This window comes from Crocodylus siamensis, chromosome 2, assembly GCF_052110815.1.
Source record: "Crocodylus siamensis isolate JL-2025a chromosome 2, ASM5211081v1, whole genome shotgun sequence".
Classification (NCBI taxonomy): domain Eukaryota; kingdom Metazoa; phylum Chordata; order Crocodylia; family Crocodylidae; genus Crocodylus; species Crocodylus siamensis.
In genome coordinates this window covers 265,854,733-265,879,100 of record NC_143396.1, presented here as the reverse complement: position 1 = coordinate 265,879,100, position 24,368 = coordinate 265,854,733, and the positions used below count along the sequence as shown (strand labels likewise).

The 24,368-nt window shown below is 43.6% G+C and overlaps 1 protein-coding gene across 2 annotated transcripts in view; it reads right to left on the bottom strand.

Moving 5' to 3' along the window:
* GOLGA5 (golgin A5) overlaps nt 1-23,992 on the bottom strand; it is a 38,716-nt gene extending 14,724 nt beyond the window's left edge. Inside the window, exons 1-9 of one of the 2 annotated variants that reach the window (XM_090033901.1) lie at nt 23,794-23,992; nt 22,575-23,179; nt 18,181-18,399; nt 16,995-17,214; nt 16,123-16,246; nt 13,592-13,795; nt 11,671-11,841; nt 7,029-7,157; nt 690-788 (exon numbers count right to left, since the gene is read on the bottom strand). In XM_090033901.1, the coding sequence (XP_089890027.1) occupies nt 690-788; nt 7,029-7,157; nt 11,671-11,841; nt 13,592-13,795; nt 16,123-16,246; nt 16,995-17,214; nt 18,181-18,399; nt 22,575-23,133 (1,725 nt within the window). In that variant the 5' untranslated portion in view covers nt 23,134-23,179; nt 23,794-23,992. The remainder of the gene's footprint in view (nt 1-689; nt 789-7,028; nt 7,158-11,670; nt 11,842-13,591; nt 13,796-16,122; nt 16,247-16,994; nt 17,215-18,180; nt 18,400-22,574; nt 23,180-23,793) is intronic. The other variant, XM_090033900.1, reaches the window with a different exon arrangement.
* Between the last annotated feature and the right edge of the window lie 376 nt (nt 23,993-24,368).

Below are 24,368 nucleotides of genomic sequence, written 5' to 3'. Positions count from 1 at the left end.
TAGTAACAAAGCATTTACAATAAGATAATAAAATAATCAGGGACCACAGCGAATAAGATGCTGCAAGTACAAATCAGGGGCACTGAACGACAATACTCCAGCAACTGTTCAATTCAAATGGACACAACACACGTTCTGAAGCAAATTTTGTATGTTGGAAAACCAAGTGCTACTGGGACACAAACAAATAATTCCAGCACATGAAAAACATGAGCATTTGTTCATCTCTACGTGAGTCAATCTTGAGTTACGTTGCCTCAAAGACAATTTGCATGAAATGAAACAGATGTTATAGTAACAGGATCAGTTTCAGAAATCCATAATATCTATTCAAGTGAGCAACAACCTTCTTGGCATTTCATATGATAATGCCGAGAGAGCGTGTGGTTTTCGAATCACCATATCCTATAAGGATACACATCAGACAATGCAGGTTTCTGTCTCTGAAGGGAAACTAGTATTTCAAATTTGTATTTGCTTTTGCTACTTACTTCAAAAAGTCAGTTTTCTTTACAATATACAGTTTTTAAAAGCTGAATGTCATGCTGTAAACCATCACTGGATGTCCAAAAAATGTGATCTGAACATTTCATTTTAATACTCAACAGCATAAAACAAAGAACGCAGCCTGGGGCTCTTGCACCTTTTTCATAACGCAAGATAAATATTATTGAATGCAAATAAGGTACCTGGTTTCTCAGTTTCTGAATTTCTTCCTCTCTGTCTTTTATTCTGCTTTGTAAAGTATTTTTTGTCTGATACAGCTCTTCCTCAGTGTAATGGAGCTCCTATAAAATGAACCACAGCCAGTTACAAAATAAAAAAAAAAATACTCAAAGTTTAATCTATGCATTTTTTAAATTTAAAGGGGTGGCAATACACTGTTTGGGAAGACTGACCAAAGTGAAGTGTAACCTGTACCTACAAGATTACCAGGCTTTTACAATGCCTTAAGGCAAATTACAATCTAGAGTCGACCAAGTTTCATCTACCACTCCATCTACTTTCCTTCACATTCTGGATTAACTGGTCTTCTTTTTCTGTTGGTCTTTCTTTATTTTATTACCCAACTACAAGGGTTGTCAACTGTGGTTCCCTGCAAATAGGTAAGGAAGGAAAAAATGAAACGCACTGGCCTGAATCCGAGATAAAACCTTAAGGGTCTCTACTGAAATAAATTTTAGAACAACCTAGAAGCCATGTATATAAAAGCATATAATGCTTTTAATGAACACCAAAGACACTCGCCCTGAAAAGCTTAGTTCAGTCTAAAGATACAGCATACATGGAGCACTCTCACTGAGTGGCAAAATTTAGCATGACTCCTGTTATTGTTTTGATTTAGTACATACAAGCTTTTGAATACCCAGACAAAGATCCAAGATGTTTACTATATTATGCTTTGTTACATCTTTGTGTAACTTCAGTTATCTACTATTAGAGCAACAGGACACTGCAACACTTCTTTCCAATGATCAGATCAACAACATAAAATAAATAGCTGATTAGTCTTGGTTTTTGCCCATTTGATTTCTGAAGCTAAATACATTAAAGAAATAACCCTCAGATATAACAAAGCTGTAGTTATTCATGTCAATATGTAATAAAGCCACCCTAAAACTACATTTGTTTACAACAACTCATATTATGCCCCTGAAAATTAACCTAAAGTTTGCTAAATGTATAGGATAAGTTCCCTCTTTTAGCTCCACTTTTACTAGTCTAGATATAGAGCTGAGATTGAGGGGAGGTAGAGGTGTACTCTCTCAAGGGACATAGGTAACAGAATACACCCTACCATCTGGCTTTGATACAACAAACATCAGCCATCCATCAAGAGCAGGCTTGGAACTTTTGCCTTTTAATTAGCTCAAGATGTTAACATCCAATTAAAATGTAATTTCTGAAAGGACACATAATCCTATAGGATAAGTTGTACCCAGCAGGTATTGTGAATTCTCCAGCTTTCTCCATTATTTATTCTCTTGCATGGCTACTTGTTTATAACAGAAATCCCTAGTAAGATAAAAGAGGATGGTCTCTTTTCAACTAACTGATAAAACCTAACAGAAGCAGTGATTAGCCACGTACAGGGTGACCATATGTCCTGGACTGGCAGGGACAGTCCCAGATTGTATAGGTTGTCTCAGTGTCCCGGCCATTGGAGAAAATTTGAGCAGAAAGTCCCAGACTGCCAGAAACCCGGCAGCCATGGGGTTGGGGTTCTGTGTCTGTGCTGCCCTGTCCCACCTGGCCCTGCTTCTGGCAGCCGCAGGGTGAAGTGTGTGGCAGCAGGCAGGGCCAGAGCAGCTATCAGGATGCACTGGTGAGCATGGTGCCTTGTCACCTGAGCCAGGGCTGCAGGCTGGGGGCGCTGTGTGGGCTCTGTCTGCCCCACATTGACTTACGGCCCTGGCCCCATCTTGGCACCTGCAGCCACATCCTGGATATGTACTGCCAAGCCAGGCCAGTCGCATTGCAGCCCCCCATACGGACATCCCAGTCCAGCCAAGCTATGTCCTGCCCTAACTGTACTATTAAAACATTCTGTACTATCCAATTTAAACGTTTTACTTCTTTGATTTTAAGATCCATTAGAATATTGTAAGATTGCCAGCCTGTCTCCCCAGCCCAAGGACGACTAATGCCATTCCCAAGTCTTTCAAGGGTTTATCCCTTGATGACTGTGCTTGTCACTAAAAGGGGCACAGGGAAGCAGCAGAGCAGCCTGTAGATAGCTGCACTCCCAATTAGGTGCATGACCCTAGCTGTTTGGGTTAAGAACAGGCCCTGAGCAGTGGAGCCAGCAGTTTGCTGTGAGCAGCCATGAGAAAAACACCACCTGGCTGGAGCTGCTGCTCATGTAACAACTTGGTGGTACAGGGCAGGAGCTATAGGGATGGAGGAGGCTCCTGGTCCTGCGGCATGACCTAAAACTACACCCTGCTGGGGCTGGATGGTGTGGTGGGGCTGCCTGTGGGCAGGGCAGTCTTCAGGAAATGCCACACCTGAGCCTCCCCAGTGAAGGGCGAGTATGGGGCACCAGAAAACCTCAGCCCCTGCTGCTTTGTGGGTGACCCTGTGGAGGGGAAAGGCTACAGGAGCACACCCTGAGAACAAAGCAAAGGCCCAGGTTTACTGTGCAGAGCTTGATGCAGGGTCCAGGTCATGTGAAGAAACCCAAGACAGGGCCCAGGTCCATGGTGTGGCTTGAGGTGCAAAGGGAGCTGGGTGCGAAGCTTCTGGGGCAGGGGGACTGAGGCCCCATTATGGGTTATAAAGGGACCAAGAGGGTACCAAGTCAGGCAGGGAACCCAAGGAAAAAGGGAGGGGCTTGGAGCCCCAAGTGGGTGCGATTGAGAGCGTAGTGCAAGCACACAGGGATTGAGAGTCCCAATGTGAGGGCACAGGGATTATGAGCCCATGTGAGGGCATGGAAACGAGAGTCCCAATGTGAGGCACTGGAGTGAGGGCACAGGAATGAGAACCCTAGCATGGGGCATGGGACTGTAGGTCAGGTGACAGGCAAAAGTAAATTTAGACCAAGTGTTAGGCCATGGATGCTAGCTGCAAGGCATGGGACACGGTATAAGGGAAGGTCTGGAGCTGTGCATAGGCCCTTGGCATCAGGGTAATTAAATGGGTAGCCTCCCACTTTCTTAACTTCTAATTAGTTTCAAAGGCGTGGCAGGAGAGCGGTTAGCCATAAGACAAGAAGGCAGGCCAGCAACATGACTGGCCCTGAGACACCCACTTGTTATACCCTTGAACACAAAACTATTCAATCCAAATTCCAAATGTAAACCCAGTGCTCCCCCAGTAAAGATCCTTTGCAAAGATTTCCACTTCTTCCATACTCCAGAACATATCAAATGATACATCCTGCTTTCAACACCACTTACATGGGATTTTCCAATCTTTTAGGAACCACCCTGACTCTTTCCAGGACCATTTACTAATAATCCCTACGCCTAAACACTACCGCTCTAAAAAGGGACATTGTCTTTGATCAGGCCTGTCCAGCTCCAGCCCCTCCAACACCTTACAGGGACACAACACCTTGGCTCAGTTACATTTAAATTAACTCAACTGAAAGGGGCAACCAGGTACTGAAGTTCTGTTCCCATATCCTACGATTTGCCTACATGCCAGACATACTGACATTCTGACTAGACTACTTTATAAACCTTATAACAAGAAAGGATAAGGCACCGTTTCATTTAGGCCTAAGCTGCCTTGGTTTGGCTTTACTTACCACTGGGCGAGTGGGCACATGGACACCTACCAGGGAGCAGGTGATGCACAGTACGTCCCTGCCCCATTCCACATTGCTGTAATTTGTTTGTCTGTCCATACACACAATATAAATCTTTTGTACCACCTGCATGTGGGACACTCCTGAAACATTTACACTTAAAAAAACCCCCCAAACCTGTGATTAGTCAGGCTTTTTAAAAAGTTTTCTGGCACAACTCCACAAAATATAATGGAAAAATGATGCATTGCACTATTTCTCTGTGCATAAACTGCAGAGTAGCAGTGTGAATAATGAATCAAAATACATCAATACTAGGTGGCAGCCATATATTTTGGAAAAAGCTTATTGTAATGATTTTAAACTACTGTATATTCTCAATAAAAACCACCCTTGAAAACATGCAAGTGTTGCACTGCTCACATGATGAAACTGTTTGATTGCTACACAAAAATCTTGGCTCATAGCCTTTAATAATTGAGGATTTGAATGCATTAAAATTAATCTTTCTTTCAATGTCCCCTTTCTAAAGAAACCAATTTTCATCGTTTGTAATCCTTATATATTTACACAAAGAACTGCATCTCAGGCATTGTGTATCATCATAAATGCACAGTTTTTGTTTTCTTTGCAAAAGAGTTTTGCTGCATGTTTAAAATTGAATTTACAGATCAATAAGGAGTTTAATTAGAATTAAGACTACTGTGGTATGATGAAGTGATCTTGAGAAGATCACCGCCTTGTTCACTTACGTAGGCAATGTAGTATTTGTGTCTTTTAGGATTCTTTTCCCTAACACTGTGTACAATGATGCAACTCATAGATGCTCACACCTGAATTTATCTTGTATGCATCCCCAGTATAACGCAACTTCACTCTGACAACCAGAAAAGAGGTAAATTGCCACTAGAGACTATAGTTATAAGTAGGGGAGATCTACCAAAGATGAAGCAGCTGCTGCGATTTCATGGGCAGACAATGGGGAGGGCAGACATTTTCATGGGTGGAACTCAGCTCCACCTCCTTGCAACATACCTGATTGGCCAAGGGACCCTGGTGGCCCCAACCCTCACCACTGATTGGCTGCCAGGGCTATCCATCATTTGGCCCCACCCCTTGCCACCAATTGGCCATGAGGGCTGTCCATCATATGACCCTTGCAGCCAATCAGTGGCAAGGGTTGCTGTCGGCCACAGTTCTACTGCCAACATCCTACGTAAACTTGAATAAGTCAAACTACTTCCCTGGTTGCAAAATGAGGCCAGGCCCATTCTTCTTAAGGCAGGGAGACAGTGACAAGGAATACAGTCATCCAATCCCACAATTTAATTTCACTTTTATTATTTAGCTCAGAGTGGTTCAGAGCTTGGCCATACAAATTCTTCCCCCTCCCCTCCCTCACAGTGGCTTTGCAAAGAATGGCACCATGTCTTGCAAACAATAGCAATGTTTTAAAGACTTTGCTTGTCCTGCCCTTGGAAACTGTCCCTGTGGCAACCTGACAAAATCTACTTTCATTTCATTAGGCAGTGCCAATAGGTACCCAGAGGTACACAAACATTAAAGTGTCTTCTTCTGAAATGCTTGCACACAATCTCAAAGCCTACTTTCAAAAGTACATAATTAAATCACATTTTCAGAACACATTCTACTTTTCAAGGAGATGCTATTTGGATGAATGTTTGAGGATCTCTAATTTTTGGAGTTAAAAAGATCAAAATCAGCCTCATGTCTTATAATAGGACCATGTTGCTGGGTTTTTGGTTGTAGCTGTGTTGGTCTAAAGACATAAGCAAGCAAGATTCTTTGAGTAGATGTGTTATCTTTTATTAGACCGACTGAGTAGTTGGAAAAAGGTTATTGGCAAGCTTTTGAGAACAAACACCCTTCTTCAGGCATAGGGAAAAATCTGCTTTTGTTGGGTGTTTTCCTGGATGGATCCGATCTTCCCTGCCACACATTTGCACTTTCACAGACCTGCATTTTGCATACTGACTTAAGTTTCTATTTGACCCAGGAGATTACACAACCACCAACAGACTCTCTCTATGCCTGAAGAAGGGTGACTGTGCCCAAAAGCCTGCCAAGAACTTTTTTCCAACTACTCAGTCTAATAAATGATAACACATCTACTCAAAGAACCTTGCCTACCTTATAATAGGACCAGAACTGTAAACTTCTAGTATGACAAGGCAAGACCCTTCTGCATAATTAAGCCCATTTTAGGAATCAGGAGTGCAGCCCTGTTTTACAGCTATAAAAAAGAAATTGAGAGGGTGCACTGATAGCAACCATTTACAATAGTATCCTTATCAGTTAAAGGGCAACATGCTCACACAGACTGCAGTCCTATAATCCCCCATATCAAGAATCTTGCATGGCCCCATGGACTTGAATGAGATACTATTTATTTGTCCAGAACAGACTATAGAGGTGGCAATAGTGTACTCAATACCCAATTCTACCCTTGCAAAAAATGGCAAACACTCCTACTGAAGTCACTGGGTTTAAAGTGATCCATAATAACAATAACATGCATCTTAAAATCACAAATTACTTCTTCAAGTAGATATGATACATAGATTATCAAAATCTATAATGCATCTGAAAGCTTGTAAACAAAAACTTCTTTGCACAAGGAAGTTTAAGATTGAAAAAAGGTCAAAATACCAACTCAGGGTAATTTGACAGATTTGAATTAAAGTCACAAATCTTCCAATTCTGAAGCCAAAACAGTTTCCAAAGCTAAAGTTATACCAGGCCTCCTGTTTACCTGCTTTTGCCGTTCCAGTTCAGCCTCCACTTCTTGCTTGGCCATTTTGTGTGTTGCTATTTGCTCTTGTAAGTCCTGAAGCTGCTCCCTTGCTGATTCAGCTTCATTTACCTGCTGAGTCTCCATATCCTAGAAATAATATAAACACTTTTATTCCAATAACATCAAGCCATGAAGTAATCCTTAGAAGTAAAAGCAAAACTCATTTCTGCAGAGCAGAACTCAAAATGTAGTTTAATTTTTGCACATTACAGCAGAAGCAGGATCATGTGGATCAATTTTTTTTTAAAAAATGGCCAACTATCTCCTGTCTTTCATCTACAGCTGAACCCTTGGAAACAAAGTTGGATATAACTGCAGGAAGAAGGGACAAAGGTAGCAGGGGTTACGTAGAGTCTGGGAGTCACTTCAAAGATCAGTGGCCCCACCATTAAATTCTGGAAAAAATAAAAGCAAGCACTTATATCCTCTTCTGCAAAGGAGTACCTGTGGTGATTTTGGAAAGAAATACCTCTCATTTTAAAGGAGAAAATAGTAGCAAGGCACCCCAGTGGCTCCTTTCCACACCTTATTCCAGATGCATAGGGTTAGTCAGGGAGAATGGGAAAAAGAAAGCATAGATCAAAGAAACCACACTCAACATCAAACATATATTTTCTAAGCATATGCAAGAAACACAGCATCATTCCCAGAGGACTGAACATCTACAATCCGCCGACTACTACACAACTCCGAGTATACTTCACAACTATGCAAGAGAACTTCAGAAAGAACTTAGAAATTATCTCCTTCACAACCTACTCCAAAAGAGGTCAACTCAAGAAGGAAATCAATACACGCTGCAACAACTTGAGAGAAATCCAGATATCTTCCCACGTATTATACAAAGAGACTACCAAAGATATCTTACAATATTCATCCAATATCAAAAGAAGAAATGGAACCAATAGCTACAGAAACAAGTTTCCTAGCTGTAAAACAACCATCTGAGAAACAACACCAATACCTTACAACATACCAACCTCATACTCAATTACTCAATGAAACTGGAAGAACCAATCAACCCACAAATAATATCAATCTCTCCACTCACACACTTGCCAAAACTGAAAAAAACCCAAAAAAACCAAACAAACAAAAAAACAGTTTTCTCTAAAGGTCTTAATTTCTCTCCAAAACCCTCCCCCACAACAATTATATACTTCAATGTGGAGAACTTGAGATGCAGGCATTAGAAACTTTCTTCAAGGAATATTACCACAACCAAAATGAAAAGACTTCCAACAACACTTCATCCTTTCACAACATTGAGGAAAAAATTAACCCGGCCCCCCAAAAAATAACCCCCCTCCCCATCAGCTTGGACACCTCACAGTGGATGAAATTCAAACCTTGACCGCTATATTGACTGCTTCAAGGAAAGACTGAACAATGAAATAATCAAATACCACCATAATAACCTCACTGTCTCAGAGACAAGGGCCATAGAATCTCTAAGATCCAACCACCAGATAGTAACAAAACCAGCAGATAAAAGGAAGACTATAGTTATCCTTAACCACGAAATCTACATAAAAGAAGCCTACAGACAACTCTCTGACACTACCTACCATGAAAAACGAGAGTGTCTCAGGGCATTAAAGTGCCCTGCCCCTAGAGAGAAGGACAAGTGCTGGCTGCCGGGGCAACCGCAGTCAGTCAGCTGACCGGAAGGGGGCAGGGCCTGGCCTATATAAACAGCCTAGGCTGACGCCAAGGAGGCAGTTCCCCTCTGGCAGCTGCGGGAGTAGAAGATAAGCCCAGAGGGCGTCCGCGAGGGTGCGAGCACTTATACCTGACTCACCAACGTCCGGTACATCTGAGAGGCTTGGGGCGTGGTATTAGGGGTGGTAGGAGCCACGCATAGCTCATAAGGTTGGGTGCACCAAATCAATCTATATGGAACAAGAGCCAAGATAAATAAGAGCACTGTGTCCAAGGGGTAAAAGAAAGGCAGCCTCCCTTATAATACTTTGGTCATCAAAGACGTGGCAGGAGAGAATGAGGGTGCTTGATCGCCAACTTAGCACGGTAGGAGACGCCAGGAGAGATCACGGCCACTCCTGGGTCCCCGCCCTGTGACAGAGAGGAAGATCCAATGTCCTTTTTCAGCCTAAAACTGAAAACCACCACCAAATTATTTCCATCTGAACTACATGAAAAAGCTACAGAACTTGATCCCTCTACTACCCAACCCAGGGACTTTTTTTACATGCTTTCTAAAGTCCACAAACAAGGGAACCCAGGAAGACCTATAATATCCAACCATGGAACCCTAACTGAGGAACTACCAGGTTTCATCGAATCCATCCTAACACCTCTTGTAACCCAAAGACAGATATTTCTCCAAGGCACAACAGACTTTCTACAAAAACTTAAAAAAAAGAGGCCACCTTCTCAGCAATACCCTCCCATTTATCATGGATGTTATCAGCTTATATACCAACATCCAACACCAGGATGGCATCTAAGCCTGCCTTACATACCTACAAGAGCAAGATTACGACTCAGAGTACAGACCTAAAGTTATTACTGAACTTACATGCTTCATCCTTATACACAACAGCTTCACTTTCAATAACCAACACATCCTTCAGACCATAGGGCACAGCTACTGGCACCAAAATGGCCCCACAATTGCCAACCTTTTTATGGGCCACTTGGAAGAAGAACTAATTTCTCAAGAACTGCACCATCAAACCCATGCTATACTTAAGATATATAGATGACATCATCATTTGGACTGAAAAAATCTGCCATCACTAACCAATTCCATCACAAATTCAATAATCATCACCCTTCCATCAGATCTCTTGAATACTCCAGCACCAACATTTCCTTTTTAGATACTATGATCAATATCTAGAATGGTAAAATATAAAACCACCATATACAAGAAACCTGTGGACCAACATACATATCTGCACAGAACCAGCAACCACCCTAAACACACCAAGAAAGCTAAGCCCTCCAAAACCACCAAATATGCACCAAGGAGAACACCTGTGATCATCACCTCACAAATCTCAAAAGGGATTTCACTCAACAAAAACACTTGTCCAGAGAGAGACACTGCACTCTTGAAAGAGCCACCTGGATACCATATGAAGAATTGCTCCAGTACAAAAACAAAATCCCCATGAATTGCACACCATTAGTATAACATACCATCCCTCTCTGGAACTTGTTCCCAGAACAACCCATCCTAGCCTTTAAACAAGCACAGAACCTTGCCAACCGAATCACCAGAAGCAAACTTCCTGTGGCCCAAAACACACCAAAAGGATCCAGACCACGCTGAGACAAGAAATGTAAAGCCTGCCAACGTATCTCCACCACTCCCACAACAACTACACTCCACAACAGAACCATCACCATTCCTGGATCTCATCCAGTGCACTAAATGCCTTGATGGAAAATATACAGGAGAAACCAAAAAACAACTGTTACCAAAATGAACACAGTGAAAATCTAATTCCCTGTGGGTACACACTTCTCACACAAGACAACCACTCTCTCTCCAATCTGAGTAATGTAGGAGTAAATTTAGTTGGGTTTCTGGCCTACTTAACTAGAAAAACAGACAGAGACCAGAAGTGCTGATACTGCTATTTCAGTTACATGTTTTGAGACAAGAAATCCTACATGTTCCATTACCCTGTGCACAGATGTCCAATTAAGTAAACTTGTTTTAGTTTCTCCAAGGTCGTATTTTTTTCTTTTCTCTTTATCTGTCTTAAGTATAAAAATGCTTGAAAAAAAAAAAACTTAGAGAGGAAGAGGATTCCTTTGAAACAGACAAGTGGGTGATTCCCCTTGCTGTATAAAATCCTCCCTGTAATCATAGTATAGCCTTAAATAAAGAAAAGCTGGCTCTGTCAGTTCTGATTCAACCACAATGGGAAGTTTGATTTCTTCCACAGTTCTAATCCTCAAAGGGAATTTACAAAACACTTTTTGCAGATGAGCCTACGAACTTCGCTTTATAAATCTACTGGATACAAAGAATCATGGACTAAATATAGACATTGGATTTATGGCACCTATCTGCTATTCGATAACCCCAGGTAACTTGCCAGCTACATTCCATCTCCCCCACTCCCCACCTACCTGTCTCACACCCATTGTCTCCCATGGCCTCAGATCCTCACTGCCACACATTTGCATTTTCACAGAACTGCATTTTGCATATTGGCTTCTATTTCATCCAAGAAAACAAAACAAGAGCAGACTCTCTCTGTGCCTGAAGAAGGGTGTTTGTTCTCAAAAGCTTGCAAAGAACAATTTTTCCAACTATTTAGTTGGTCTAATAAAAGATATCATATTTACTCAAAGAACCTTGTCTGCCCATGTCCATAGAGACCAACACGGCTACAACCAACACCCCTAGTATCAAAGAAGCAGTACTCGCTCCAAGAGAAACCTTTTCCTACCCAGCATTAGTAAATCAATACTGAATCCAACTCAATAGTGGTTTCAACCCCAAATGGCTACAAAGCAGTCTTGGGTATCTTTGCAGTGGTAACGCTACAAGTGGTAGGTAGGCGTCTGAAGCCCCAGATATTTTCAGTGAAACAAAGATACTGTGTGCAATAAAAAGTACCTGTAGCTCTGTTCTCAGAAGCTGCATCTGCCCCTTTAGCTTTTGTATTTCCTCCTTCTGTGAGTCTCTTTCATGTCTCAGTTCTTCTAGCTCCACGGTGCTTGCAGTATGGCTATCTAGACCTTCAATACCAGAGCCTTCCTTCAGGCTGTTTATCAACTTTTCTTTTGACTAGAGGATTAAACAGATATGTGTATTAACTGATAAATTTTAAATGTTGAATTACATATTTAATCACGCAGGCTTAACTCTCATTGAGGATGAGCGTCCATACTTAAATGTGTGATCAAGACTTGGCTCTAGAATCCTGGAGCAAAACTAGAATTAAAATTTATTTCTTTAGTTCCAATGTTAGAATTAACAAGGACCTCATGGATTTTAAGGCCAAACGGGTCCATTATGATGATCTATTCAAGTGGTGCTCAATCGTTTTGGTCCCACAGGTCACCGATGAATGGCTTTGTGCTGGTCCCCATCCACCAGGATCAGAGCCACCCTCACCCACTGGGATCAGGCCCTGGGGCCCCGTGTTGCCCCCTGTCCAGCCCAATTCATGGACTAGTATTCCAAGTAATACACCAGGGGCAGGCAAAGTCCAGTCTATGGGCTGGATCACTTCTGCAGTGGACTCCATTTCCCAGCAGCCTCAGCCTGTGTTGTTGTGGCCAGTTTCCACAGAGACTGCAGGAGTGGTGGAGCTGTAACAGTGTGCAGCCAGGCTGAGTGCAAGGCAGGACAGAAACTTCCTCCGGGACCAGGATCTGGCAGCGGTGACAGCAGGATACAGGCAGGGGCATGCAGGCAGTGGATCACAGCTGTCCTGGCTCTGGATCACACTGTCACTGCTGCAAGATCCCAGCCCCGGCCCCAGAGCAGCTCTCCACACTTCTGTGCACCCTGCCAGTGTTGCTGGGGTCAGTCTTCATGGAAACCCGGGCCCCATGCTATCTAAGCTTCATGGTTGCTACAGTCTCTATGGAAACCGGTCACAGCAACATGGGCAGGGGCTGCTGGAAATTGAGTCCAGATGCCAGCCGGATCCACCATTTTTCCCTGTAATACAGACTTGCTGCTGGAGGTCATCAGCTCTCCATTTTTCATCCAAATACTTTTTTCCTGTAATCCACAGTAGGCACATGCCAAAAGCATGTGTGTTTGGTGTAATAAAGTAGAAGAGATCTGTATCCATGAAACAGTTTCTAATTTTCGAATCCTATACTGCCATGTCTACTGAAAAGTAGGAGTTAAGATTGTATCCAACTCAACTGAATTTCCTAAAAATTTTGCTAGAAAACTTAACTGCATATCATCCAAGGAATGAACTCAGCAGTAAATTTCATTTCTTGAACACATACAAAGGCAAAGGGGAAAAAAAACCTCTCCCAAATACAACCAGAGGTGATATCCTTTACCTAATAAGATGTACAAGAGAGAGCTCTTCTATGGGGAAACTTAATCCTGTTACCACCAAACTTTTAAATGGAATTTGTTTGCATTTATAACATAACATACACCCACTGTCACATATTTAGAGCTGAGCCAGCAATTTTATCCACGTGGGTGGATCCTTACAGCTGCAGAGTTCCTGTGACTTAGTATTATCCTTCATAAGAACTGGTCTGCCCACACAGAAATTATTTTAAGATTAAGGTTTGAATTTCCATGACAACTGCTTAACTCTCTACATGAAATTCTGTTGTCAAATTATGAAGTTGTATTTTCAGATCTACCATACCGCTAAAAATGTACAGTAAAGAATTCAAAGGATATGTTACTGACCATATTAAAAAAAAAAAATGGGATAAAATTAAACACAATGCTTCCCTGAACCACTCTTCATTTTTTAAATACGATGAATGCAAAAATATTGGCACCTATTTCTTTTCTGCTTAAATTGGATTTTTTTTCATGTCTCACTCACTTGGAGTATGCGAGTAGCCTTTTGTTTGTAGTCCACCAGTTCTTGTTTTGCAGACTCCAAATTGTTCTTAGCTACTTTGACTTGCTGCTGAAGGTCATCAGCTCTCCGTTTTTCATCCAAATACTTTTTTTCTGCTGCAGTTACTGCTTCTGCCAAGTTCTGACGCTCAACTTCCATTCTACTGAGACGAGCTGCAAACTCATTCTGTTCACAGTAAAAAAACCAAAAGATGAATTAACCAATCATTATTTCAGTTCAAAATTATCAAGACAAGATTTAAAACTATGCAGACACAATCACCAGGGAATGGAATTTCATTACTACCCAAATAAAGTTATCTTCTCCTAATACATGTAAAGGAATGCTTAAACAGGAGGCCCCAAAACAAGACATAGTTAAAAAGACTAAGTCCTTTATTATATTAGAATGTCTGTCTGTCTATCCGTAACACTTATGGCCTGCTGTGCATGTGCCACTGAGGGGGCAGATGACGATTGGCTACACTGGCCCAAATTTGAGCTGCTGCAAGGGGATTTTGTGGTGGTGAACATGCCCCAGGCACCCGAGCAGCAGGACTTCCCCACACCTCCCTGCTGGGGGTGGGGGGGGGCAGGTCATGGTGGCAGTGCCCCCCAATGCCCATCCCTGATGCCCCTCATAACAGGAAGGGAGGGAGGGGAGTAGGACAGGGGGAGGCAAAGGGGTGGGAATCATGGTTGTGGCTGTTGTTGGGGCCAGATGGTGGGGAGGATGGGAGGGGAGCAGGAAGGGGGCCCCCAACAGGGAGGGGGAAGCAGTGGGGAGGGAGGGAGGCTGCACGGGCATAGGGCAGGGGGAGTCATAGTAGCAGCTGTTGTCAGGGCCAGGCAGGAAGGAAGCAAGGGTCACAGTGGTGCCCACCCTTACTGCCTAGCCCAGACAACAAATCAGCAGGGGGAAGCCCCACTGTGAGCCAGAGGTAGATGGAGGGGAAGGAGCCCCCATGTGGGAGACTGGAGGTGGTGATGGCAGGAGTCTTTACATGGTTAGCCCTGAAGGGTGAATGGGAGGGTGGTGAGCTGGGGGCCATGTAAGCAGTTCTTGAAATCCGTCATTCTTGATGGGCAATTAGCTAGTACAGTGAAAGCTTTGTTATCCAGCACCCCGGGGGAATAGGGGGTGCCAGATAATAAAATATGCTGGTTAACTGAACGGCCTGAACAGGTGTCTTTGCCTGTTCAGGCCACCACCTCTCCCACCTCGTCGTCAAGGGGCAGGGAAGGGGGCCCCACGCAAGCTGATTTGCCCCAGGCAGTGGGGGCTCAGCAAAACCAGAAGTGCCACAATTCCAGTTTCGCTTTTTCCTTACAAGCCAGCATGCTGGTTAATAAAGCATGCCAGCTTGTAAGATGCCGGATAGTGCAGCTTTTACTGTATATCCATATATTTTTTACTTACCAAGAAACTTCTACTTTAAAGACCTGAGAAAGGTATATAGCATCAAAAACCTGTCCATGACTTCTTCCACTATACAGTTAGTCCAGTGAAAGATAGTATCCACAAAAATCATTGTGTGTAGGATTTAAGTCATTTAAGAATATATTGAAAAGAAAATCTAGTGTTTAAGCTCCAAATATTGATTTAGAAAAAAATCCTGCTGTTAGGAATAGAAAAGCTTCCTATTTACTGAACTATTTAATGAAAAACCAGGGTACTTGGGATGAAAAAAATGTTAATATTTTCCTACAGTAGAGTGAATGCCCCAAACACAAACTAATTCAAAAGATACAATAAATCACCAGTCTATTGCACCATATAAGCTTTATGCAATTAAGAACCCAGAAAAAAGCATAAATTATGGAAACTATAAAATAGGTTAAACCTAAACCTAGGTCTATAATCTAATTATACTAACAAAAACTTGCACATCTACATAAATGAACTTCATGTTGAAACTAGTGAATTGCCCATCAAGAATGACTTGGTAGGGGGGCAGGAGGGGATGGAGTGCCACCACCCAACACCTCGTGCCGCCGCTGTGTCCCAGAAGCAAGGGGTGGGGGGAAAGCTTGTACGCAGCTGCAGCCACCACCCAGCAGCCCATGCTGCCGCTGCTCCACATCTGGCCACGTGCCCTGCCCCCACAACCTGCTCCACTGAAGCCATCCCCTGCCTGTCATTTTTGATGCAGCACTGGCTGGAGCCACGCCCTGCCAGGAGCCACCCCCCCCCCCCCCCCCCGAGCGATATGGAGAGTCAGACACACAGACTGACTACACATATTTTTATTTATTTATTTGTATACACATACGAACAGAAAGCTACAATAAAAATGGTCAACTGGTTTCCAAGACATTTCACTACACAATTCAGAAAATAAAGAAAACCTTACTTAGATTTTCTTTTTTCTGAATAAAGTATGCAAGTGGCATCTCCTTCAGTAGAAGCTTAGCACCCTTAACTCTTATTACACTTGTGACTCCTAAAAGTGTTGACGCGATGCAATTTGATCCTAGAAGTAGAGTTTTAACATACATCCTCAGTTTACTAACCTGCATTTGTTTGTAACTTTCTTGTTCCCGCTTCAGTGCAGAGTCTGTATCACGTAGCCTCTCCTGCAGAGTTTGAAGTGCTTGATTTTGCAGGCTGTTCCCTTCACTGTGGTCTTGTATTATTCTAAAAAAGTAATGCAGAAATTTGTTAAAAAGAAAGCAAAAATTTACTATGCTTTCCAGATAGAGGGCCAGATTTAAAAACTATTCAGACATCTCAACTCCCATTAGAGTTAGATGCCTAAATACCTTCCTGGACATGGCGCAGAAACACATTAGGCAATCTTTCAAAAGTATCCATTTCAAAACAGACTGACATGTTTGCACTTTGCAAAATTCCACTTTTCCCTGCCAGGTCCCTCTGCACTGGCTGCCTTTCTAAGCAACTCCCTGCCACTTGCTCACAAAGTTACCATCTGCATTTTGACCTGATAGCCTTGTCCTGGAACAGGGTTTCTCCACTCCTGCCCCCACTCCCCATGTTGAAAGGAGGAAAAAAAATAATCTCAGAATCAAGCAAATGCAGTAGTTTGCCAAATGAAATCTACTGATGTAAAATTTCAAGTTTTAGAATTATTTGGCAAACACTGAAGTTAGACAAACAGTTTGTATAAAAAGTTACTTCAGTAACCTTGTCAAAAAGTGGCAATTTTAGTCTTATTTAGTACGCAGTCTTATCATTGATGTAAACAATAAACTTCTGTTATGTCTTAACAATACACATGCCTCATCACTTACACTTCATCCCCTATGATTCTGTACATCTGATACATAAGAAAGCACTCACAATTTTTTCATTTTACTGAAGGTACCAAGCATTCTAGCTTGAATGCTATACCTAGTATTACTACATTCAGCGGTTTTCAAAGTACCGTGATTTTTCACTTTGCAATGTTTCCAAGGCCTCTGTCCGAGAGCTCAATAGCTGATCAGCTTCCTGCAACCGCACTTTAAGCACAGCCAGTTGGGAATCCTTGGCAGCAACAGCTTCTGTAAGGTCATCAATTTGAGCCCTTAGTTCTCGAACCACCCTGTCACTCTTTGAATGGTCAACGTTCCACTTTTCTACTCTTGTTCGGGCTTTATTTAGTTCTACAAAGTAAAAGAAGAGATACGTATAAACATATACATTTAAAAAATAATCTGTTATATTTTCTGAAACAGATGTTAATAGTGCTAGGTCTCACTTAAATTTAGTATGTCAAATTAAATGTAAATCAGAAATTAAGTACAACTCTCCGAATTTACCTAACACTGGAACAGTAAAAGCTAAAAGGCAACTCAAATAATAGAACAGTCTCTCTTTAACCTAAGACAATTATGAAATAAACTTAAAAGCCATGTTTAAAGTGATGTACATGTTTAAAGTGTTGAGTTTTTACTGAAGATTTCGTTTTACTGAAGACCATATACTGACTTTGCATGAAAGTTAAAATTCGGTATTTAAGTCACAAGTACTTTAAAACATTTTTTCAAAAAACCTTAACCATTGTTGTTACCATCTCTGATCACTCAGACAATTTTACATTTTAATTATTACTCTTTGCATGTTTCCATTCAATGAACTTAGCCAAAGAACATTCCAGATAAGACAGACTGACCTGTCAGTTTCTAGCCAGTTCCACCATTGGGTCCCATCCGGCTACTCTACAAGATGTGTGCTAGGATGTTTGGGTTTCAAATATTTCAGGGAATTGTAATTCATGTTAACAAAAAACCAAACAGCTACATTTTAAAAAACAAACAAACAAAAAACTTTTCAGGTTCCTAAAAGCAATGGCCTTTGTAAACTCTGATTTTATAAAATTTAAATGTTGCACCTTATTAAGCTGACTCTCTTCCTTTAATCACAACTCTATTTTTGTTATTGAACAAACTTTTGCTTACAAATTATTTATAGTAAATTTTAATTCCAAATAATTTATTATTGACCATTGAATTAGGAATAAGGTACATACATTGTCTATACTTCAACTAGTAGGCACACTTTGCATACGCTTGTTTATCAATCTCAGAAACAGTAACTATTTTGATAGATAAGCTGCCAAAGCAAAATACCTTCTTGCATTTCTTTGGATCTTTGAATTAATGAAGCCATTTCTTGATTTAGAGACTGAACTTCATTACGCAGCAGTTGATTCTCCAGGCGAAGATTGGATAGCTCATGTGACTTGCAGTCGTCATTAGCTGAATTAGAATTAGCTGCTGTACCTAACAGTCCATCTTTTGTAGGGTCCACTTGCGCTCCCAGTCCAGAATCTGAACTGTCAGAGGTATCTGTATAAACAGAGCTGAGTTAGATCATTAGATAACACTTATTTGTTGGCTGATCTACATAAAACAAAGCAGATCAATTTCAAGATGTACTTTAATTTAAAATTCAATCTATTTTTTATTATATACAGATAGAAAATGTAAGGTCTCTCAATGTTATATATTTTATACACAGGTGCATCATGAAATATCTTTTCACAATATGCAGACCTTCAATGTACAATATTATAATACACACAAGATACAGATGATTTTTTTACAGCATGGCAAGGAGAGAGACAAGAGCAATTTACATTTAGTAATATGATGTACAAGTAGTACAGACTTAGGGTTGTAAAAGTCTAATACAATAAAAGCCTTAGCCTGTCTGTCTGTCATGCTCTGGGCCAACTGTGCAGGTGCTGCTGCAATTAGGAAGGCAGCAATTGGCTGGCCCAGGTGGGCGCAGATACAACTTTGCACTGCTGCTCAGGGAAGGAGGCAGAGGCAGTCGGGGCCACCGCACTGCACCCCCTGACAACAGCCAGGATGGGGAGGAGGCAGCTACAGTGGTGGTGTGCCACTGCCAACAACAGCCAGCAGGGAGCAGGGGAAGGGGAGGTGACAGTCAGGGTGGCAGCACCCTCCCTGCGCCCACCCCAAACAGCTGGCAGGGACGGGGAGGTCACAGTAATGGCGCCTATCCCCACTTTGTCGCCCGGCCCCAACAACAGCCAGGAGGGAGGGAGAGGAGGAGGGTGGGGTGAATGGAGCTGGATGTGGGGCTCCGTCACCACCTATCATTCTTGACAGTCACTTTGCTAGCATTAATATATATTCACTACTGTGTTATAGAAAGTATTTTCATCAGATGAGCACTGTAAATACAAACAACTGACTTAATTTTTTGAATGTATTAAATTCATATTAGCCACCTTATATGGTTTATATAAATTTTCAAAATAAAATTTGTATCTTTTTCTAAGTGCCATTTATCTTCCATACTTGTCATAAATTGCCATCAAGTCTCAATTTTTTTAACCAGTATGCTTTAGTAAAGATACATATAGACTTTTAAGATTCCTACACCAGCCTCCTTATTAAGCTTTCCTCAAAGAGTAATGCACTTATGTATATTTGTTGGCGGGGGGGAGGGGGGAGGAAGGAAGATTGTTTTACCATATAAAATGTATTTACTATAAAAACAATGGAAATTATAGTAATTACGTACAGAGCTGTAGGCGGCTGTAAGATGATTCTTTGTTTATACTTACCTCCCATGCTTCTGCAGGGTTCTATTACATTAAAAAATTCCTTCTAAATGTCACAATTCATAGGCACAATTCCCTATGAATGCCTTGAATTATGGCAAGGAGAGTCTACAGTCTCTTTATAAAATTCCAACCTATAAAAGTGTATGTGAACAGATAGCTGTATTCTGAAAAGGGATTTCTTAGGAGAAAAAGGCAGAACTAAAGCACTGGGATTCTGACTATGGAATTACTTAAAACCTACCTAACATTCTTGACTCCAATAAGCAGATATATTAGTGCTTTAAGTTTTCACTGCTGGTAATACGAAAAAGCATGGGAGACAGGGAGTGTGAAAAAACAGAAACAGCTCTTTCATGAATGTTAACTTGACTTTGAATTCCATGGCTCTAAAATTGATAACTGGATGAAAACCAGAGAATACAGATGGCAGTTGATACAAAAGAAGGGCCAAGATGTTCTTTTAAACATTCATCATGCTGTTTACTTTACCTTGTGCTCGCTAACAAACCTGTTCCACCTTCCTCCTTACCACTGCAAGAATCCTTGTCGTGACACGGCCTCCCCTGTAATGTCCCTAGAGTAATGTGACCATGCCACCTCCACCCTATGGGCACCTATTAATCTCACCTGCCATGTCTTGCTGGTTTAAATGATGAATCAAGAGGCTGCCCTGGAGTTGCAGCTCATCACAGTCCTGACAGACTCCTGTAAACCCTGTGGGTTGTTGGACCCCTTACTGGGTCCCACACTCAGTAGGCAACTCACAGGACACCCTAAGCCTTATGGGCTAGATGTATGGCTCCAACACCTCCCCTTTACCATGCCCCAGGTCTTGCAGGTAGTATTTAAATGTTGTCCCTATTTTAATGAGGCCTCAGACTAACTAGGCCTCCTGTCTTCACTGGGCCCTTGGTCCCTGTCTCTACACCCTCTCCGGCACTGGGGTCTACACCAGAGTGTGCCCCAATGAGGCCTCCTCCTCCCCAGAAGCCTCAGTCTAGTCCACCAGAGTACAAACAGCAATCAAAATATGAGACCCTGGGCTATAACGTAACAGAAACAGTGCATGGTGCACTCTGTCTCTTTTTTTTAAAGAGGCAAACTTCTCCCCAAGTATTAAGTGCCTCACAGCCCAGGGTATCTGATGAGCTCCTGCAGTCCCATTAGTCCTGTAAGCAGCATATCAGGTGGCCGCAGCATCCCTGGGCAGTTCTTCTCTGCAGAAGGTCCTTCCCCTGGCAGCTACAGGAGAACTAACAGCCTCCAGTCCCAGCCCTGGGCCTTATATGTGCCCAGGCCCCTGCCTTCTTCCTGTCAGCTGAACGGATGCAGGTGCAGGCTAATTCCCTCATTAGCCTGGTGCCGCAGCAACCTGCACCTGTGCGGGTTCTGCCTGGCTCCTAGGGCCCTCTCTCTAGGTAGTTTCTGCCCTTAAAGGAGCAGGCACACCTTAGTGCACTGTGACAGTCCTCGTCACACACTGCCTAGGAGATGGGCAGGCCATTAATTCTGAATAATAACACACCAAGCAACATAACAGCAACATAATAGCAGCAAGATTTGTTCAATGCTTCTTGAACAGTTCTATATTACGCCATTTTCTTCCTAATTAATTCATATGGCTACCACATCAAAGAGCTAACCCTCATCTTTTGTTTCATGCCAACTCATTTCAAGTTAATGGACAAAGTATTAGCCAGTCCCCTGGTTATGTATCTGCCAGTACATTTCATAGCCATATACTTGCTATCACATGCTAAAGATTTACTTTTGTCAATTATTTATGAATCTGTGCAAAGAGTCCATCTCCATTATAGAATTCTTCCCAATGAAAGTTACATGGGAAGATGCAATTACAAAGCCATATCTACACAGCTAGCCAATCATACAGCTATTACTTTCAAAATCATTTATTTAAAACCAATGTGGCTTCTTTTTCTTCAGATGCACTAACAAACAAATCCAACTAAAAGAAACAATTAGCAAACTAAAGATACTTTACTAAGCAGAACATGCACATTGTGCTGGTATTACATATTAAGGTGTTGTTTATCATCTATTCAGAATCAATATACTTCACCTTGCCAAAATTATGGAGTCCTAGATTTGGAGTATAGACATATTACACTTTTGAAAAATATTCCCCTTCATCACGACTACTAAACCTATTCACCGATTTAAACATAGTTGAATTAAGCTCTTGCTTTTGAATGCTTTACATGTTTGAAGCACTGAACAAATATCAAAGAACTCTACCAGCACTCTTGGGAGACAGAACTGACATCATTTCTCCTTGTGTAAAATGAAATTAAAGGCAAGATACTGATGTGACTGATGCCACATGGCAAATCAGTAGAACTGTTAGAGCTCAGATTCTTGACTCCCAGCCAGATTATTCTTTTAGATCAGGGATGTCCAACTTCTAAGTGGCTGGGAGCCAAATGCCCCATCAGCCACACACTACCAGCATGAAACAGAGGGCCTCTTGGGCAGCATACCACACAGATGCCCTCCCACTCTCAGCTGTACTGTGCAGGCCCTCCCCGCAACCCCCAACACACCATGCCTGCTCCCCACCACCTACAGATGCACCACACCACCACGCACTTGCACAAGCAGACCCACCCTCAGTTTCCTCAGCTGCGCTGCCCCAACCCCTGGGGCATGGGCAGATATCAAAAGTAAGAGGAGGAGCCTGGAAGACTCTGGCTGCTGTTGAATCCAGGGTGACAGGGCTGCTGGCAGCTGAGCAAGAACAACTGAACCCACAGGCCAGGCCGCCAGTTGGACAGCTGTACTTTTACATCAGACCTTTTATGTACCAACTGTGCCTATTGCATTTAGAGCCAGTAAGTTTGTTACACTATCCACAACAATCATAAATACCCTTATTTTTAATAAGTATGTAGAGTTCTGTTTAGCTACCATGGCCTTGACTCTTGCTGGAGTTGTCTTCAGTCGTTTTCACACTCTGTGCACTAGCAGACACAGAACCAATGCTTGAAGTCCGAGAGTGATTTGGAAGAGCTTTACTCTTCTCCTTTTTAGACTCCATCCTTCCATTTGGTTCTTTCTCAGAACTATTGAGAAAATCAAACAAGAGCTCATCGTCAGGTTCAGACTTTTTCCTTCTCACAAATTGTGAGGAAGGTCTGGGTGTGGAAACACTTTCTGTTGGAGGAGAGGCCTCCACAGAGGTCCTGGATGCTGCTTTGACATTTGCCGTTCCTGCTAGGATCGTAGCCTTCTGCTGTTTAATGTTATCAGCAGCTGAAGAAATATAGGCTGCTTTAGATGAAGTCTGATGCTTCAATTCTCTGGTTTGCTGCTGTGATTCAGAATATTCACTGGCAGATCTCAAGTTCTTAGTACTATAAATTGCATTGCCTGCAGTCTCTTTTTTACTCAGAGCTGTTGCAGCCCCTTGATCGACTCTGTTAAGAAGATCCTCTGCCCTGCCAGCAAGATCGACAAGCCAAGACATAATGGATGCCTACTGATCGACAACACTGAAACTCCAAAACCATGAGCTGCAAGAAAAACATAAAACACAATTATTACAATGCAAATACAGATTAATGGATCGGGCTCATCTCCGCTGTACACCATGTGTCAGTCAAACATACTGACAGGGGCATCAAACATACAGCCCACAAGCCAGATTCAGCCCCTCGAGCCCTATGAGCTGGCCCGTGGCATGTGGAGTCAGTGCGCATGGGCTGGGCCAGATGGGCAGCACCTGGTCCAGAGTGGGCCTTGCCACAGCCAGTCCGCTAGGGAACTGCGCATCCTGCGCACATCACGCAAGGCTGGTTCAGCCCTACATTGGCTCTGGTGCATGAGGAAGGGCTAGCACTGGACCCAAGCAGGCGCAGGGCCAGCACGCAGGGACTGGCTCGGGCACCGCAGACCGGCTGCGAGTCCGACAGCGGCTCCAGCCTCACGGCCGGGCCGTCCCTCGCAGGGGCAGGAGCAGCTGTCCGGCCGCCGGGCCCCGGCATCGTAGAGGAGCGGGACAGAGCGAGCCCTGCGCACTCGGCACAGCTCGGCCACCCCGCCCGAGGCGCCACCGTGCCCGGCCCGACACCCCCCGGCCGGCCCGGTCCGCACCGCCGCTGCGGCGGCCCCGGCCCCAGCGCCTCACCTCCTCCCCCGAGCCCTGCAGCTCCGGCCCGAGACGAGGGCCCGCGGCTGCTACCCGGAGCGCTCAGGCCGAACGCGGCCCCTCGGCTCCATCTTCCGGGAGACGTGGCCGCCGGGCTGGGCCGGGGGAAGGGCAGAGCCGGGCGGAAGAACCCGGAGGTACCAGCATTGGCCTCGGCCCGCCCCCGCGCGCAGGCGCGTTAGAATCTACTCGGGAGGCCGTGCCGGGCCCTGCCGGAGGGGGCTAGAGTGAAGGCCCCGCCCCCTCGTGCTCAGAGACCGACAGGGGACGGGCGGGTGGGGCAGTCAGGCCACGCCCCTCCCCACGAGGCCACACCGAGAGCGGGGGCGGGGCCTGGGAAGGGGGCGGGGCAGCGCCGGCTTGTGCAGCCTCTGATGTAAGCAACGAACAGCTGCGCGCGGGGCTCGAGCCGGCCGTTCACCCCGCCCCCGCGCGTGCGCGTCGCGCTGTGTTTTACCGGGCCTCACCCGCCCTAGCTTTGTCCTGGTCCCACGGGCTCGGGGGCTGGTGCAGAGCAGCGGGCGGCCGCTGGGGGACCTCATAGCTCCGCGCAC